The 20,358-nt window shown below is 48.2% G+C and overlaps 2 protein-coding genes across 4 annotated transcripts in view; one reads left to right on the forward strand and one right to left on the reverse strand.

Moving 5' to 3' along the window:
* The window catches only part of ARSG (arylsulfatase G), a 55,944-nt gene extending 54,568 nt beyond the window's left edge, over nt 1–1,376 (forward strand). For both annotated transcript variants that reach the window (XM_069748687.1, XM_069748688.1), the window contains one exon: nt 1,065–1,376. In XM_069748687.1, coding sequence (XP_069604788.1) covers nt 1,065–1,357 — 293 coding nt within the window. In that variant the 3' untranslated portion in view covers nt 1,358–1,376. The remainder of the gene's footprint in view (nt 1–1,064) is intronic.
* The window catches only part of WIPI1 (WD repeat domain, phosphoinositide interacting 1), an 88,012-nt gene continuing 69,027 nt past the window's right edge, over nt 1,374–20,358 (reverse strand). For both annotated transcript variants that reach the window (XM_069748689.1, XM_069748690.1), the window contains 5 exons: nt 12,955–13,116; nt 12,770–12,877; nt 10,162–10,277; nt 9,988–10,088; nt 1,374–1,554 (listed from right to left, as the gene is read on the reverse strand). In XM_069748689.1, coding sequence (XP_069604790.1) covers nt 1,513–1,554; nt 9,988–10,088; nt 10,162–10,277; nt 12,770–12,877; nt 12,955–13,116 — 529 coding nt within the window. In that variant the 3' untranslated portion in view covers nt 1,374–1,512. The remainder of the gene's footprint in view (nt 1,555–9,987; nt 10,089–10,161; nt 10,278–12,769; nt 12,878–12,954; nt 13,117–20,358) is intronic.

Genomic DNA, 20,358 nt, shown 5'->3' on the forward strand with positions numbered 1-20,358 from the left:
CACTGTCGTCGTCCTCCTCCTCCTCCAGGACACCCACTCTCCACCGTCATCCTCCTCCAGGCTGCCCTGTCGTCGTCATCCTCCAGGCCGCCCTCTCTCTGTCGTCGTCCTCCAAGCCGCCCACTCTCTACTGTTGTCCTCCTCCTCCAGGCCGCCCACTCTCATGTCATCGTCCTCCTCCTCCAGGCCGCCCACTCTCTACTGTCGTCGCCCTCCTCCAGGCTGCCCACTCTCAACTGTCCTCCTCCATGCCCACTCTCCAGTCGTTGTCCTCCACGCTGCCCACTCTCCACTGCCCTCTTCTAGACAGCCTTGCTCACTTCCAGACCCCTACTGCCCTCCTCCAGACCATCGACTCCACTTTCCTCCACCAGACCCCACCGTCCACTCTCCACTGCCATCCTCCAGATTACCCTGCTTGCTTGCAGACCTCCACTGCCCTCCAGACTGCTCACTCTCCACTGTCATCCACCTGACCACTGACATTCCACTGCTTTTATCCGGATGCACTGTCCTCCTCTTCCTCTTCCAGGCAACCCATTCTCCACTGTCGTCCTCCTCCTCTTCCAGGTCACCCATTCTCCATTGGTATCGTCCTCCTCCTCCAGGCCGCCCACTCTCCACTGCCCTCCTCCAGATTACCCTGCTCACTCTCCACTGTCGTCCACCCGACCACTAACTATCCACTGCTTTTTTCAGGCTGTCCATTCTCCACTGTCGTCGTCCTCCTCCTCCAGGCCACCCACTCTCCACGGTCGTCCTCCTCCAGGCCACCCACTCTCCACGGTCGTCCTCCTCCTCCTCCATGCCGCCCTCTCTCCACTGTCGTCGTCCTCCTCCTCCATGCCGCCCTCTCTCCACTGCCCTCTAGATTACCCTGCATGCTCACTCTCCACTGTCGTCGTCCTCCTCCTCCTCCTCCAGGCTGCCCACTGTCCACTGTCGTCTTTTCAGCCAACCCTGCTGTCTCCCACAATCTCCACTATAATATAGAGCTTGATAATTTATATATTTCTTCATATTTGCTATAAAGTTCCTGTGTTTTGCCTCGTTATTTGATGTAGGAGGTGCTTTAGCTTGTGATGGGAGTATTGGCCACCTCCGAATTCATGATCCTCCTCTGCTCTTCAACCTTAATCGTGACCCTCAGGAGATGACACCGGTGCCCCAGGGCAGCGAGGAGTATGAACAGCTGCTTCCGCTCATTTCCCAGGCAATGGCTGCTCTTCATGATGATGTCCGCACTGACAATGTGTCCACAGCGGACTACTTCCAGGATCCATCAGTGGCCCCCTGCTGTAGTCCGGCGCTCGCTGCGTGCCGCTGTAAGGAGCCGGCAGACGACTGCAACCATTAACTCCTTACAAATATCTTTTCCTGATTATAGAGTTTAATAACTGACATCATTATAGAGAAGACATGGTGACCTGTTACACGGTGGTGGTGCCCCATCCCCACCCCTGGCCTGTCACCTCACTCCATCCTTGTGCACTTCAGCTTTTTGGCTTCTGGTCACGGACCCTCGTCTTTCTGACCTCCGCGGCACAAACTTATCTACCAAAATCAAAACAGAAGCGCCTGATTCTCCAGAGAGCAGATTGTGAGATTAGTAACACATGCAAAGACCCTGGGGCTGAAACATGACCATGGGGGAGGTAACAATGGAGTGTGGCCCTCTGTTCTAGTATGACACAGGGCCCAAAATAAACCTGCAAGGACAGAGCATGAAACCCCCCACACCTGTGTGATCCCCCAATGTAATACAAGAATGCTCTGCTTCACTGTAACGTAAGGGATAATGCCCGTCCCGGGACACTGGTGTAATGTAAGGGATAATGCCCAGCCCAGGACAATTGTGTAATGTAAGGATAACGCCCAGCCTGGGATACTGGTGTAACAAAAGGGATAATGCCAGGCCTGGGACACTGGTGTAATGTAAGGATAAAGGCCCAGCCTGGGACACTGGTGCAATGTAAGGATAAAGGCCCGGCCTGGGACACTGGTGTAATGTAAGGATAAAGGCCCGGCCTGGGACACTGGTGCAATGTAAGGATAAAGGCCCGGCCTGGGACACTGGTGTAACAAAAGGGATAATGCCAGGCCTGGGACACTGGTGTAATGTAAGGATAAAGGCCCGGTCCGGGACACTGGTGTAATGTAAGGATAAAGGCCCGGCCTGGGACACTGGTGTAATGTAAGGATAAAGGCCCGGCCTGGGACACTGGTGTAATTTAAGGGATAATGCACAGCCCATGACAATTGTGTAATGTAAGGATAACGCCAGGCCTGGGACACTGGTGTAACAAAAGGGATAATGCCAGGCCCGGGACACTGGTGTAATGTAAGGATAAAGGCCCGATCCGGGACACTGGTGCAATGTAAGGGATAATGCCCGGCCCGGGACACTGGTGTAATGTAAGGATAATGCCCGGCCCGGGACACTGGTGTAATGTAAGGATAAAGGCCCGGCCTGGGACACTGGTGTAATGTAAGGGATAATGCCCAGCCCATGACAATTGTGTAATGTAAGGATAACGCCCGGCCTTGGGACACTGGTGTAACAAAAGGGATAATGCCAGGTCCGGGACACTGGTGTAATGTAAGGATAAAGGCCCGGTCCGGGACAATGGTGTAATGTACTTGTTTTTATTATGTACACCCCTCCTCAAATGTAAAGCACCATGGAATAAATGGCGCTATAATAATATATAATAATGTAAGGATAAAGGCCCGGCCTGGGACACTGGTGTAATGTAAGGGATAATGCCCAGCCCAGGACAATTGTGTAATGTAAGGATAACGCCCGGCCTGGGACACTGGTGTAACAAAAGGGATAATGCCAGGCCCGGGACACTGGTGTAATGTAAGGATAAAGGCCCGGCCTGGGACACTGGTGTAATGTAAGGATAAAGGCCCGGCTTGGGACACTGGTGCAATGTAAGGGATAATGCCCAGCCCAGGACAATTGTGTAATGTAAGGATAACGCCCAGCCTGGGACACCGGTGTAACAAAAGGGATAATGCCAAGCCCAGGACACTGGTGTAATGTAAGGATAAAGGCCCAGGACACTGGTGTAATGTAAGGATAAAGGCCGGGCCTGGGACATTGGTGTAACAAAAGGGATAATGCCAAGCCCAGGACACTGGTGTAATGTAAGGATAAAGGCCCGGTCCGGGACAATGGTGTAATGTACTTGTTTTTATTATGTACACCCCTCCTCAAATGTAAAGCACCATGGAATAAATGGTGCTATAATAATATATAATAATGTAAGGATAAAGGCCCGGCCTGGGACACTGGTGTAATGTAAGGATAAAGGCCCGGGACACTGGTGTAATGTAAGGATAAAGGCCGGGCCTGGGCCATTGGTGTAACAAAAGGGATAATGCCAAGCCCGGGACACTGGTGTAATGTAAGGAATAATACTCGGCCTGAGACACTGGTGTAAGGTATAACGCCCGGCATGGGACACTGGTGTAATGTAAGGAATAGTGCCCGGCTCAGGACACAGGTTGGTGTAACGCAAGGGATAATGCCCGGCCTGAGACACTGGTGTAAGGTATAACGCCCGGAACAGGACACTGGTGTAAGGTATAACGCCTGGCATGGGACACTAGTGTACTGTAAGGAATAATGCCCGGCCCAGGACACAGGTTGGTGTAACTTAAGGAATAATGCCCGGCACGGGACACTGTTGTAATGCAAGGATAACGCCCGGCACGGGACACTAGTGTAATGTAAGGAATAGTGCCCGGCTCAGGACACAGGTTGGTGTAACGTAAGGGATAATGCCCGGCCTGAGACACTGGTGTAATGTAAGGAATAGTGCCCGGCTCAGGACACAGGTTGGTGTAACGTAAGGGATAGTGCCCGGCACGGGACACTGGTGTAATGTAAGGATAACGCCCGGCACTGGACACTGGTGTAATGTAAGGATAACGCCCGGCACGGGACACTGGTGTAATGTAAGGATAACTCCCGGCATGGGACACTGGTGTAATGTAAGGAATAGTGCCCGGCTCAGGACACAGGTTGGTGTAACGTAAGGGATAATGCCCGGCCTGAGACACTGGTGTAAGGTATAACGCCCGGAACAGGACACTGGTGTAAGGTATAACGCCTGGCATGGGACACTAGTGTACTGTAAGGAATAATGCCCGGCCCGGGACACAGGTTGGTGTAATTTAAGGAATAATGCCCGGCACGGGACACTGGTGTAATATAAGGATAACGCCCGGCACGGGACACTAGTGTAATGTAAGGAATAGTGCCCGGCTCAGGACACAGGTTGGTGTAACGTAAAGGATAATGCCCGGCCTGAGACACTGGTGTAATGTAAGGAATAGTGCCCGGCTCAGGACACAGGTTGGTGTAACGTAAGGGATAATGCCCGGCCTGAGACACTGGTGTAAGGTATAACGCCCAGCATGGGACACTGGTTTAATGTAAGGAATAGTTCCCGGCTCAGGACACAGGTTGGTGTAACGTAAGGGATAATGCCCGGCCCGGGACACTGGTGTAATGTAAGAATAACGCCCGGCATGGGACACTGGTGTAATGTAAGGAATAGTGCCCGGCTCAGGACACAGGTTGGTGTAACGTAAGGGATAATGCCCGGCACGGGACACTGGTGTAATGTAAGGATAACGCCCGGCACATGACACTGGTGTAATGTAAGGATAAAGGGCCGGCCTGGGACACTGGTGTAATGTAAGGATAACGCCCGGCACGGGACACTGGTGTAATGTAAGGATAACGCCCGGCACGGGACACTAGGGTAATGTAAGGAATAGTGCCCGGCTCAGGACACAGGTTGGTGTAACGTAAGGGATAATGCCCAGCCTGAGACACTGGTGTAAGGTATAACACCTGGCATGGGACACTAGTGTACTGTAAGGAATAATGCCCGGCCCGGGACACAAGTTGGTGTAATTTAAGGAATAATGCCCGGCACGGGACACTGGTGTAATGTAAGGATAACGCCCGGCACGGGACACTAGTGTAATGTAAGGAATAGTGCCCGGCTCAGGACACAGGTTGGTGTAACGTAAAGGATAATGCCCGGCCTGAGACACTGGTGTAATGTAAGGAATAGTGCCCGGCTCAGGACACAGGTTGGTGTAACGTAAGGGATAATGCCCGGCCTGAGACACTGGTGTAAGGTATAACGCCCAGCATGGGACACTGGTTTAATGTAAGGAATAGTGCCCGGCTCAGGACACAGGTTGGTGTAACGTAAGGGATAATGCCCGGCCCGGGACACTGGTGTAATGTAAGAATAACGCCCGGCATGGGACACTGGTGTAATGTAAGGAATAGTGCCCGGCTCAGGACACAGTTTGGTGTAACGTAAGGGATAATGCCCGGCACGGGACACTGGTGTAATGTAAGGATAACGCCCGGCACATGACACTGGTGTAGTGTAAGGATAAAGGGCCGCCCTGGGACACTGGTGTAATGTAAGGATAACGCCCGGCACGGGACACTGGTGTAATGTAAGGATAACGCCCGGCACGGGACACTAGGGTAATGTAAGGAATAGTGCCCGGCTCAGGACACAGGTTGGTGTAACGTAAGGGATAATGCCCAGCCTGAGACACTGGTGTAAGGTATAACGCCCGGCATGGGACACTGGTGTAATGTAGGGAATAGTGCCCGGCTCAGGACACAGGTTGGTGTAACTTAAGGAATAATGCCGAGTCTGAGACACTGGTGCACAGATCTTTCGCTCTACACCCCAGGACAGTGGATGTGACACCGAGACATCAGGATGTGAGAAATCTGACATTAACCAGTTAGGAATTTGCACCATTTTTCCAGGGTTCCTCGTCCATTGTTATTAATAGGTGTATGATAATCGGCAGACAGTGACTGATCAAGACTCCTGGTGGTCCAGGTCGCCGTTCTCTCCCTTGATGTCTCATTTGCAGATCTTTGTCCCATCAGTTTTTCCTTTGATGACATTGATACTCTGTGAGGACCAAGCCCTATGCCGATGAAGAATATGCCACTGTAAGGAGAGTGTGGCAGGGCATCCACTGAATCTTTACTACAGAATATCTATTTTAATTAGAAGTGGTGATGTGCTCTTTTGCCGTGTTGTATGACATCTATCCATTTACTGATAAGTGGCCCTTTAATAGCATTTTAAGACAAGAACAACCACATTTAAAATGCGCACACACAGGGTGGTGATCAGTCTACATGGGGCAGTGAGCCAGTCTGCACGGGGCGGTGAGCCAATCTGCACGCGGCGGTGAGCCATCTACACGGGGCAGTGAGCCAAGCTACACAGGGCGATGAGCCAGTCTGCATGGGGCAGTGAGCCATCTACAAGGGACGGTGAGGCAGTCTACATGGGGCGGTGAGCCAGTCTGCACGGGGCAGTGAGCAGTCTACACGGGGCGGTGAGCCAATCTGCACGGGGCAGTGAGCCATCTACAAGGGACCGTGACGCAGTCTACATGGAGCGGTGAGCCAGTCTGCACGGGGCGGTGAGCCGTCTACAAGGGGCGGTGAGGCAGTCTGCACGGGGCGGTGAGCCAGCTACACAGGATGGTGAGGCAGTCTGCACGGGGCGGTGAGCCGTCTACACGGGGTAGTAAGGCAGTCTGCATGGGGTGGTGAGCTGTCTACAAGGGGCGGTGAGCCAGTCTGCACTGGGAGGTGAGCCGTCTACAAGGGGCGGTGAGCCAGTCTGCATGGGGCAGTGAGCCATCTACACGGGATGGTGAGGCAGTCTGCACGCGGCGGTGAGCAGTCTACACGGGGCGGTGAGCCGTCTACAAGGGGCGGTGAGGCAGTCTGCACGGGGCGGTGAGCCAGCTACACAGGATGGTGAGGCAGTCTGCACGGGGCGGTGAGCCATCTACACGGGGTAGTAAGGCAGTCTGCATGGGGTGGTGAGCTGTCTACAAGGGGCGGTGAGCCAGTCTGCACTGGGAGGTGAGCCGTCTACAAGGGGCGGTGAGGCAGTCTGCACGGGGCGGTGAGCCAGTCTGCATGGGGCAGTGAGCCATCTACACAGGATGGTGAGGCAGTCTGCACGGGGCAGTGAGCCGTCTACACGGGGTGGTAAGGCAGTCTGCATGGGGTGGTGAGCCAGTCTGCACGGTGCAGTGAGCCGTCTACACGGGGCGGTGAGCCGGATGGAATAATGCGCTTGAGTCCGCTTAAAAATAAATTAATCTGTAGAATAAGGCTCCTAAGATAGCGGCAGTATAAATCCAGTAATAACATGATGAAGGAGAGATAGAACGGTGCTTGATGATGACAAATCACAGTAATGGGCTCCATTCTGTCCATATCCTCACGTCTACAGCTGTACTCCACGGATCACAAGCTCATACAGTTCTTCTCATTATTATGGTACAAGATGGACTCTTCACAAAACCTTCTATGGATTTTTTAAAATTATTGATACTGTTTTCTGTCAGTCTAGTCTGGACACCAGATATTCCCTTGTTAAAAATCATGTCCCCATACACATAGCATAAGCAGCCGGTTGGTCCAATTTTCCTCCAATGTGCATGGAGGCCTCTAACTTTGGGTCATATGAAAGGTCCATTATGGCGAGATGATCATTAGAAAGGAGTTTTTGTTAAATCAATCATCAGCTACTGTAAATACAAAGGAGAAAAAGAAAATCACACAATGAAAATTGTGAAGGTAATTGGATGGTTTAAGCCGCATTAAAATCATCGTTCTCGGCAGCTCATTGTCCTCTCTAAACAGGTGTGCTGGCAGTAAAGCACTTATTCTGCGCTCACAGACCAAGCAGAGAGGCCAGCGTCCTGTGTACATGAAGTTCTGCTGAGCTGGTCTAATCGGGCAATAATGACCAGCACTGGGCGGTATGTAGACGATCTCCTCCTGGGGGATAGAGAGGATTCTCGGCTTCTAGATCATTCCACAATTCTTATTCTGGTGTTGCTGATCTCACTTGTGTTTTCCTTTTTCACACTGTAGATATGCCCGCTCCTGGAGTTTCTTATCTCCCTCTGCTTTGGTTTTCAGGCACCTGGTGTTGCTGATCTCGACCATGCTTTCTTTATTAATACTGTAGATAAGAAACTCCAGGAGTGGGCATATCTCCCTGATTTGGTTTTCAGGCTCCTGGTGTTGCTGATCTCGACCATGCTTTCCTTATTCACACTGTAGATATGCCCGCTCCTAGAGTTTCTTAGCTCCCTGGTTTGGTTTTCAGGCTCCTGGTGTTGCTGATCTCGACCATGCTTTCCTTATTTACACTGTAGATATGCCCGCTCCTGGAGTTTCTTATCTCCCTCTGCTTTGGTTTTCAGGCTCCTGGTGTTGCTGATCTCGACCATGCTTTCTTTATTAATACTGTAGATATGCCCGCTCCTGGAGTTTCTTATCTCCCTCTGCTTTGGTTTTCAGGCTCCTGGTGTTGCTGATCTCAACCATGCTTTCTTTACTAACATTGTAGATATGCCCACTCCTGGAGTTTCTTATCTCCCTGGTTTGGTTTTCAGGCTCCTGGTGTTGCAGATCTCGACCATGCTTTCTTTATTAATACTGTAGATCTGATCACTCCTGGAGTTTCTTATCTCTGCATTGGTTTTCAGGCTCCTAGTATTGCTGATCTCGACCATGCTTTCCTTATTCACACTGTAGATATGCCCACTCCTGGAGTTTCTTATCTCTGCATTGGTTTTCAGGCTCCTGGTGTTGCTGATCTCGACCATGCTTTCCTTATTCACACTGTAGATATGCCCACTCCTGGAGTTTCATAGCTCCCTGGTTTGGTTTGCATGCTCCTGGTGTTGCTGATCTCGACCATGCTTTCTTTATTAATACTGTTGATCTGATCACTCCTGGAGTTTCTTATCTCCCTGGTTTGGTTTTCTGGCTCCTGGTGTTGCTGATCTCGACCATGCTTTCCTTATTCACACTGTAGATATGCCCACTCCTGGAGTTTCTTATCTCCCTCTGCTTTGGTTTTCAGGTGCCTGGTGTTGCTGATCTCGACCATGCTTTCTTTATTAATACTGTAGATATGCCCGCTCCTGGAGTTTATCTCCCTGGTTTGGTTTTCAGGCACCTGGTGTTGCTGATCTCGACCATGTTTTCCTTATTCACACTGTAGATATGCCCACTCCTGGAGTTTCTTATCTCCCTCTGCTTTGGTTTTCAGGCGCCTGGTGTTGCTGATCTCGACCATGCTTTCTTTATTAATACTGTAGATATGCCCGCTCCTGGAGTTTATCTCCCTGGTTTGGTTTTCAGGCACCTGGTGTTGCTGATCTCGACCATGTTTTCCTTAACACTGTAGATATGCCCACTCCTGGAGTTTCTTCTCCCTTGGATTATTTTTATTTAGTCTAATGATGCAAATTCCTGATCAGTTAATGGTTTCCTCCAACCTTTGTAACTGGAGCAGCACGTCACAGGGTGAGGGTCGGTGTCACTTCCATTCTACCATATTTGTCACTTTGTGAACAATTCTATCAGTAGATGTTACATCATCTCTGATAGGACATTGGGAAATGCCCCCTCTGTAATGAGGGTATAGACCTTCTTGTGACGGTCTCTGGTGCATTTCTCCATCAGCATCTTCCCTTGCTACAGAACATCCATACAGCCACCAGGTGGTACTACGGCCCAGGTTACTGCAAGCAGCACCGCGGATCTGGAACTACAAACCTCAGCAGGTTCAAGGAACATTCCAGTAGTTGTACACATTATTCAGAGCATCGCCTGTGCTCAGGAAATGGGGGAATCTTATCCTTGAGAGGAGGGGGATGAGAGCGTCACACTGCGCACTGGTGGTCTGCGCAAGGCACCGCTCGGAGGCTTCACCCTTGTGAGACACCTTTATAGAAGGACATTATAAGCCGTCTATTGCACAAAGGGTTAATGTAAACCTCACTCATTTCTGCAAGAGCAAGGTGTACAGGAATGCAAGGGTTAATGGCCTCTCCCTCCCCCACAGGGCCCACAGCTCAGGGACCGTGAATGCTCACAGGAGGAAACTCTTTCTCATCATCCAGTTGCACTGGACCCACGGCGAATTCATGTTCTGGTAGCAGCTCCCCGCGCAGCGCCCCTCCATCCTCCGAGTATCCTGAGGAAGGAAGAGCAGATGTTAAAGCACTGAAAATAGCCCCAGTGGCCATCATCGGCCATGCGAGTCTCACCTGCTACAGTGGAGGGGGCACCGCTTGGCCTGGCCACAGTGGCCGCATACGTCACCGGTGTGGGAGACTCCACATCTCCCTCCCCAACACCATCCACCTTCCCAGAATCAAGGAGGCTGCAAGGAGAAGAGGCGAACACAAGGTTATGCAGTCAGCACGTCCCATGACCGAGGAGGAGGAAAAAGGCAACCATTCTATACGTCACATGACCGAGGAGGAGGAACCCGGCAACCATTCTATGCATCACATGACCGAGGAGGAGGCGGCAACCAGTCAGCACATCACATAACCAAGGAAGCGACAACCAGTCTACACGTCCCAAGACCGAGGAGGAAGAAAAGGGCAACCATTCTACACGGCAGAAGACCGAGGAGGTGGCGGCAACCAGTCAGCACATCCCATGACCAAGGAGGCGACAACCAGTCTACACGTCCCATGACCTAGGAGGAGGACAAGGGCAACCATTCTACAAGTCACAAGACTGAGGAGGCGGCAACCAGTCAGCACATCACATAACCAAGCAGGCGACAACCAGTCTATACGTCCCATGACCGAGGAGGAAAAGGGCAACCATTCTATACGTCACAAGACTGAGAAGGAGGCAGCAACTAGTCAGCACATCACATAACGGAGGAGGCGACAACCAGTCTACATGTCCCATGACCAAGGAGGAGGAAAAAGGAAACCATTCTACACGTCACATGACCGAGGAGGTGGCGGCAACCAGTCAGCACATTCCATGACTGAGGAGTAGGCAGCAACCATTCGACACATCACATGGTCAAGGAGGTGACAACCAGTCTACACGTCCCATGACCGAGGAGGAAAAGGGCAACCATTCTATACATCACATGACCGGGGAGGAGGAACCCAGCAACCATTCTATACGTCACATGACCGAGGAGGAGGAACCCGGCAACTATTCTATGCACATGACCGGGGGGGAGGTGGCAACCAGTCAGCACATCACATAACCAAGGAGGCGACAACCAGTATACATGTCCCATGACCGAGGGGGAGGAAAAGGGCAACCATTCTACACGGCACAAGACCGAGGAGGAGGCAGCAACCAGTCAGCACAGCAGATAACCGAGGAGGCAACAATCAGTCTACATGTCCCATAACCGAGGAGGAGGAAAAGGGCAACCATTCTATACGTCACATGACCGAGGAGGAAGAACCTGGCAACCATTCTATGCATCACATGACCGAGGAGGAGGCAGCAACCAGTCAGCACATCACATAACCAAGGAGGCGACAACCAGTCTACACGTCCCATGACCGAGGAGGATGAAAAGGGCAACCATTCTACACGGCACAAGACCGAGGAGGTGGCGGCAACCAGTCAGCACATCACATAACGGAGGAGGCAACAACCAGTCTACACGTCCCATGACCAAGGAGGAGGAAAAAGGCAACCATTTTACACGTCACATGACCGAGGAGGTGGCGGCAACCAGTCAGCACATTCCATGACCGAGGAGAAGGCGGCAACCAATCAGCACATCACATAACCGAGGAGGTGACAACCAGTCTACACGTCCCATGACCGAGGAGGAGGAAAAGGGCAACTATTCTACACATCACTTGACCAAGGAGGTGGCGACAACCAGTCAGTACATCCCATGACCGTGGAGGAGGAACCGGGCAACAATTCTACGCGTCACATAAGCAAGGAGGAACGGGACAACCATTCTACATGTCACATGACCAAGGAGGAACGGGGCAACCATTCTACACGTCACATGACCGAGTAGGAACAGGGCAACCATTCTACACGTCACATGACCAAAGAGGAGGAGGAACGGGCAACTATTCTACACGCCACATGACCGAGGGGGAACGGGCAATCAGTCTACACGTCATATGACTGAGAAGGAACGGGGCAACCACTCTAAGCGTCACATTACCAAGGAGGAACGGGGCAACTATTCTACACGTCACATAACCGAGGAGGAATGGGGCAACCATTCTACACGTCACATGACCAAGGAGGAACGGGGCAACCATTCTACACGTCACATGACCGAGTAGGAACAGGGCAACCATTCTACACGTCACATGACCAAAGAGGAGGAGGAACGGGCAACTATTCTACACGCCACATGACCGAGTAGGAACAGGGCAGCCATTCTACACGTCACATGACCGAGGAGGAACGGCAACTATTCTACACACCACATGACCGAGGAGTTAAGCAACCAGTCTGGTTGTCACATGACCACAGGAAGAGGAGCCTGACAAGTCTAGACGTCATAAGACTGAAAAGGAGAGGGGCAGTCAGTCTAAATGTCACGTGACCAACTAGGAGGAACCAGGTAACCAGTGTACACATCATATGACCAAGGAGGAGGAGCCAGGCAACCAGTCTACACATCGCATGAGCAAGGAGGAGGATCCGGGCAACCAGTCTACATGTCATATGACCAAGGAGGAGGATTCGGGCAACCAGTCTGGATGTCACGTGACCAAGGGAGGAGGAGTCTGACAATAAGTCTACACATTATGTGACTGAAGAGGATCGGGGAACCCAGCCTGACAATTTCAAAAAAGATATTTGTAATCAGTGGGACCATTAACACTTTAGGACGACCAGCGTCCTTGTTACCTATGTTTTCTTATTAAAACACACGCGCCACCATCTTGTGGGTCCAGGTTATAGATATAGAGATGGCCACTGGAAGAAGAGACCAGGAGCCGTGGCAGTTTCTGGATCCTGAAAACAGAGGATTACCATCGTTATCTGACACCAGGAAAACAGCATCCAGTGCCCAAAGGGGTTAATGTGCTTACGTCACCAGAGTGCAGGCATTCTTGTGTCCCACAAAGGTGAGACGAACAGTAGCGAAGGCACGGTCCTGGTTCATCATGTCCGACACTTGGGATGGGAGGTAAGTTGAAGCTGCCATGAACATCTTACCCACATAACCACTCCAAGAAGAGTTGTCCTCTGACCTAGGGAGTGATATAATAGTCTCTTCATAGAGAGGAAAGATGCACAAAAAAGTCATAATTTCCTAATTTCACTAATATAACCATCATGTAGCAAACACAAATACAGAGACAAGGCAAAAAAAATCATTCATAAATGCACAGATTGCACCAGAACTTGTTTCAGCATAATAAATGGACATTGAAAAAAAACAAACTAATCTTGGAGGTGAAATCCTTAATTAGCTTAGATATCTGGTCATTTTATGGTTTCTAAACTGATGCAAGAGACTTGGTGGATACTTGAGAATCCTTGGATATAATCTGGTTTCTTTACAATTTCTATCTTAACAGACGACTATGTTTCGCAAACCAAGAAAAATTGACTTTATCTGTATATTTGCTTTTGGATTTAAGTGTTGATTTCTGGTGGGTCAAGAAAACAGACTTTTGTTTGTGTAAGCCGATAATATTGACTTGTAAGCTGATATTTGATATAACAAAGTGTGCTCTTATCCTTGATGATTAGTGAGGTCTACTGATATGCTAATTATACATTGTCTAGCCCAGATAGTTTGCTGATTTTGAAAACAAAGGAGGAAAATCTATGCAAATAATTATATAATCAAACAAGGAAACTTGGTCATCACCATTCTTCACCTTATCTGTGAGGGTGGACTGAAGCACACTGGGTAAATCTAAAAATAGGTTACAGGCCTCTGTATAAAGAGACTTGGAGACAGAGAGCATGACACAGCAGGACCTTCTGCAGGACGCCCAGTGGACGAGAAACAAGACTGCAGCCAATTCATAATGGCATCATCACAGGAGACGCGGATCTATCGTTCTGTGGGGGATAGGCTTGGGGTTTTCGGCTCCGGTTGGAAGGATGCAGATCTGCTCCGTTGACCGTCGCTGAACCATGGGTGCGTTTGGAGGTGGCCGGGTTTGGGACCCACTGGTTGTCTGGCTCCGTGTAGATGATTGAATGGGCCGGGTGGTGTCACTTGTGTTGACTGGCTTTGGACCTTGTGTGGACTGTGAACTCTCCCTGCGCTTGTTGTTGCCTCCTCTCTGTGAGCATACCACAGGTGGGGTTGCTGACCCTGGGAGCCCTGACCTAGCATCTGCCATTGTCCAGGTGGGTCAGCGGAGGGGTGAGACTCTGGTGTGCACCATCTTGGGGAATTTTGCTGGGACTGTTTAACTCGCGGGCAGGGTCCTCCCTCCTTATGTACTCGTGTGCCTTGTTATCTGCTCATGTTTAATGTATTTGTCTATATTTGCCCCGTATTCACATGTAAAGCGCCATGGAATAAATGGCGCTATAAAAATGTATAATAATAATAATAATAATGCGTTATCAGCCTGTTTAGTGGTTCAATAAAGCATTGCCACACTGTTTTACCCTCACACTGTTGTCTGAGTAGCGTTATGCCCACGATAACAGGAGAGCGGGCGTTAGGGGGGACGATCCCTGGTCTATTCGGTTCTAGCTAGCGGACTGGGGCGCCCACCAACCCCGTTTTCCCACAGCAATCTTCAATGTGCTGCCAAGATACAAGAGCCAACATCCCAATGAAGCCAGCTAATCATCTCCAAAGTGGGAACTGAAAAAAATGTCATGACGGGTAGAGAATACCCTTAAACCGCTGATAATAAAAAAAACAAAAGTAGCCGGCTATTCCCAGGACACCAAAGACGTTCTGAGCAAGCTAGCTACTATAGGTTCCCCTCCCCAAGGCGCTATCCTAGTCACCATGGATGTAGAATCCCTATACTCCAACATCCCATATGAAGATCCAAAAAACCGACTGCCAGATGAATCTAGAAGCCGGTGAGATCCACTCTGGAAGAGAAAAAAATGATGCATGAGGATAAATCTGGTGAGATGTAATCCTGACTCAGTAAGGAGCCATATCTGAAACACACCAGACGTGCTATGGCTAACAGTGGCCTCCAGCATGCCAAACTTTTTATAGCTAAACTGGGAAGTGACTTTATAGCATCCTGCTCCATCAAACCCTTGGAATACTTCCATTACATTTACATCTTAATAATCTGGACTAACTATGAAGAAGAATGTATAAATTTCCATGAAAGATTCAATGCATTTCATCCCATCATAAACTTGACATTGTACCACTCATATCCTGACATCAACTTTCTGGAGTCTATCTTTAAAATTCAAAATGGTTCAATCGGTGTATAAAAAAACAATTTACTGGCCAACATGCCTCAGATGGGACAGCTTCCACCGGAAACAAATTAAAAAATCCATTGTCTACAGTTTGGCCATCAGATATGTACCTGCTCCAACCCAACAAACTGACGGACAGTCAAAGACATTTTTATAAATCAAAGTTACCACCCCACCTCCATTTATAATTAGATCAGCAGAGCCAAGATGATCCCTAGAAGTCAACTACTGCAATATAGAAAAAAAAAGGGGGAAACAATTGTGTACCTTTGGTGGTGATCTACAGCCCACAGCCTGAGGTACTGAGAAAACTAAATATTATTTTTAGCTGGTAGGGTAAGTTTTCTAGCAAAGACCCTCCCTTCCTATGCTACAGCCAATCTATAAATTTAAGAAATATTCTGAGCAGAAGCTCGAGACCCTCTGCTACACCAAAAGGAACTAATGCAAAACCTACACTCATGTAAAGGCCACAGATGGTACAGATCTCAACCCGCCGCAGGGCTATAAGATTCCTGGGGCATTTACATGTTCCTCTTTCAATCTGGCGTATCTAATTCTGTACACCATTTGTCCTACTTGTAATCTCTGTCGGAGTACCTGGCCAGAAATAGAAAGCAAGCATGAGGTCTCATCACCACATGATTACAGATAGAAAAAAGCATCTACCTGTGGCCAAACATCTCAGGGCTGAGAGTACAACCTAAACAATATAAAAGTTGTCATATTAAAGGGCAACTTCACATCACAAAAACAATGAAGAGTCTTAGAACTTAATTATCCATTTTTAGAGCTCCACTGATTCCCTGTACTATACATGTGAGGAAGTTACAAATAAAATTGTAATCTAGATTACAGAGAGCAATCAAACTAGTACTGAGGGAGAGGGCCTGCCACAGCGGGCTTACAGTCTACCGGATAACGGGGAAGGAGACAGCAGGTTGGGGGGTTGCAGCAGCTCCGGTGGTGGCGAGTCGGTACTTCAGCTTGTAATCTGGCTTAAAGAGATACATTTTCAAGATCCATCTGAAAGTTGCAAACGTAATGGATAATTGGATGTGTTGGGGTACAGCAATCCAGAGGATGGGGAATACTCGGAAGAAGTCTTATTTTGGGTGATGATAGAGTATGTGGGAAAAAAGGAGGTCGTTGGAGGGGACCATATTTTGTATTGAAAGATATCGGGAGATTAGAACAGAGTTATATGGAGGAGAAATTATGAACGGCTTTGTAGGTCAGTGTTGGAAGCTTGAACTGGATATGTTGGGGAATTGGAAGCCAATAAGGGGAGAAGCAGAGGAGTAGTGAGAAGAGAGGAGGTTTAAATAGGCAGCAGAGTTAAGGATGGACTGGAGAGATGCAGGGAGGCCACAGAGGAGGATATTGCTGTTGTCGAGGTGGGAGATGATGAGGGCATGCATTAACATTTTAGCAGATGCGATGTTGTTGAAAGGCCAGATTTTGGAATAATTTTGAGTTGGAGGAATCAAGAGGTGGTAAGAGCTTGGATGGGTGGTTTGAAAGACAGAGTACAGTCGAGGGTAACTCAGAGGAGGCAGTGAACTTCTGGTACAGGGCAAAGTATGATATAATTTATTGTGATGGATAGACCAGGTAGAGGAGTTAAGCGAGATGGAGAAAAGATGAAGAGTTCAGTTTTGCCACACTGAGATTTAGAAAGTGTGATGAGAAGGATATTTTGGCTGATAGACATTTGGGATTTTGGACAGCAGAAAGGTGACATCTGAGCCAGAGAGTGTAGATCTTAGTGTCATTAGTGTAGAGGTGGTACTGGAAGCCAAAAAAAATTGGGTTCTCCAAGGCTAAAAGGTATAGATGGAAAAGAGAAGGGGTCCCAGTGCAGAGCCTTGAGGGACACCGACAGAGTGAGATGAGGAGGTAATATGGGAATGGGAGACACTATGCGGAGATCCTGGAGAGGGTGGGTCTTTGATGCTTAAGGACGAGAAGATTTGTAGGAGAGAGTGGTCGAGCTTTTTCTAGTATCTAATCTGTCTTCTCACATTTATTCAATTGCTTCTCATGTTTCCATGTGCTAATGAGAATAAGAATGATCCCTCTTCAGATATTTGTAGACCGCTATTACGGCTCCTCTTAGACTTCTTTTCTGCAAGCTAAACATTCACAGATCCTTTAACCGTTCCTCGTAGTACATACTTTGCAGTTCCCTAATCATCCTGGTAGCTCTTCTCTGTAAAATGTGGTGCCCAAAACTGGATACAGTATTTCAGATGAGGTCTGACCAGGGAGGAGTAGAGGGGGATATTTACTTCACATGATCTAGACTATGATTCTCTTGATACATCCCAGGACTGGGTTTGCCTTTTATGCTGCTGCATCACACTGTTGACTCATGTGCAGTCTGTGATCTATTAGTATACCCAAGTCTTTTTCTCACACGTCCTGTTACTTTGTTCTATTCCTCCCATTCTATAGATGTAATTTTCGTTTTTCTTTCCCAAATGTAGAATCTTGCATTTATCCCTGTTAAGTACCATTCTATTAGTCACTGCCGATTGTTAAAGCTTACCTAGATCTTTCTGAATCATTTCTTTGTATTCTTTAATATTAGCTATCCCTTCTAGCTTTACATAGTCTGCAAATTTGATTAGTTTACCTTCAGTTTCCTTATTTAGATCATTTATAAAAAAAAATTTGAACAACACTGGGGCCAGGACAGAGCCTTGTGGTACCCCACTTGTAACACTGGGGCCAGGACAGAGTCTTATGGTACCCCACCTGAAACAATCGTCCAATTGTATGTGTAACCATTTATCACCACTCTTTGCATACGGTCACTGAGCCAGTTATGAATCCACCTAACTGTAGCCTTGTCAATCTTATACTTGGTAATATTCTCAATAAGGATAGTATGAGATACTTTATCAAATGCTTTGCTGAAGTCGAGATATACTATATCTACTGCATTTCCCTGATCTACCCAGTAAGTGATTCCATCATAGAAGGAAATTAGATTAGTCTGGCATGACTTGTTTGCTACAAACCCATGCTGGCTCTGGTTAATCAATTCATTCTTATCCAAGTACTTACATACATGCTGTTTATTAATTTGTTCACAGATCTTTACTGGTATAGAAGGCTCACTGGCCTGTAATTTCCTGGTATAGAAGTAAGGCTCACTGGCCTGTAATTTCCAGGCTCCATCTTCTTTCTTTTTATGAAGATAGGGACAACATTTGCCATTCTCCAGTCTTCTGTGACTTCCCCTGTTCTGCAGGAATTTTCAAAGATTCTGGCTAGTGGTTCTTCAATTTCCTCTGCTAACTTTCAGCACCCTAGGATGTAATTCATGTTGACCATGAGATGTAAATTCATGTAAATTAGCTAAGTGTTCCCTGACCATCTCTTTGTTTATGGACAATGTGGAATCTTTTATTCCTTTGATGGCACCGTGAAGATCAGTTGAGGTTACAATTGCTTTCTTAGATAACACAGATGTAAAATAGGAATGTAAAAGTTTGGCTTCTCAACATAATTTTTGACCACTTCACCCTTTTCATCCTGTAACAATCCAATAGCATCTTTGACTTTTCTTTTGCTTTTTGACACACCCCCCAAAATCCTTTTTTTGCTGCTTTTGATCTCCCTTACGAGCCTCACTTCATTACTGGCTTTAGTTCTAACTCTTGCCCTGCATTACCTGCAGGAGTATAGCCTGGAGAGTCTCCCTTATATAAAATATAACATTTAACTCAAAATATTAAAATAAATGACTCTGGACAAAAAAGTTACACAAAATACAATACCACATACGTAAAGTGCTTGTGCATAACCAGTGCTCAATTAAAAAAAAAAAGTTTTCTGTAGCATGGTCACATTGGACAGAAGCAGGATGAAAGGTGCATTTGGTCAGGGTGGGAGGGTATTTTTTTACTTACTCCCTGTCGTGCCCCTGCATTGCTCCTGTCCTCACAAGGCCAGACCCCAAGTGTGGCGTACTGCAGGCTACCCACGATAAGTGTATAAGGTAAATCTTCCTACTAGTGATGAGTGAATATACTTGTTACTCGAGATTTCTCGGGCATGCTCGCGTGTCCTCCGAGTATTTTTTAGTGCTCGGAGATTTAGTTCTTCTTGCCGCAGCTATTAGCCAGCATAAGTACGTGTGGGGGTTGCCTGGTTGCTAGGGAATCTCCACATGTAGTGATGCTGGCTAACAGATGTAAATCATTCAGCTGAGGTGCTAAAAACTAAATCTCCGAGCACTAAAAAAAATACTCGGAGGACCCCCGAGCGTGCTCGAGAAATCTTGAGTAACGAGTAGATTCGCTCATCACTACTTCCTACGCGTTTCTTCCCCAAAGGAAGGGATTCATCAGGGGAGCTGAATTAAATTACGACTAGTGGGGAAAATAATATAATAATAATAATAATTTTTATTTATATAGCGCCAACATATTCCGCAGCGCTTTACAAATTATAGAGGGGACTTGTACATACAATAGACATTACAGCATAACAGAAATACAGTTCAAAACAGATACCAGGAGGAATGAGGGCCCTGCTCGCAAGCTTACAAACTATGAGGAAAAGGGGAGACACAAGAGGTGGATGGTAACAATTGCTATAGTTATTCGGACCGGCCATAGTGTAAGGCTCGGGTGTTCATGTAAAGCTGCATGAACCAGTTAACTGCCTAAGTATGCAGCAGTACAATATAATATATGTATCTATATGATGGGACTCTGCAGTGGCAGAAGACCCTTTAGTCCGGTATGACCATTTGTATCACAATCCATATATAGGTATCAATGGGCTCAGTAGTATAAGTTCCTTTAAATAGAGGCGCGTTCTATTTCTCACTCCCCCGGCCTGTGACATCTCCCAGTCCCCACCCCCTGCTCCAAACACAGGCTGCCAGGGACTCCGGAGGCGACGTCACGGCTGCGTCCTGTTCGGAATGCCCGGGGCACGGTCTCATGTGGTGCGCGATGTGGAACACAGGCCGCCCGGAAGTGACAGCACCATCTTGGCCGCGTCACATCCGGTTGCGGTCACCGCACACTGTCCAGTCTCCATGGAGA

This window comes from Ranitomeya imitator, chromosome 2, assembly GCF_032444005.1.
Source record: "Ranitomeya imitator isolate aRanImi1 chromosome 2, aRanImi1.pri, whole genome shotgun sequence".
Classification (NCBI taxonomy): domain Eukaryota; kingdom Metazoa; phylum Chordata; class Amphibia; order Anura; family Dendrobatidae; genus Ranitomeya; species Ranitomeya imitator.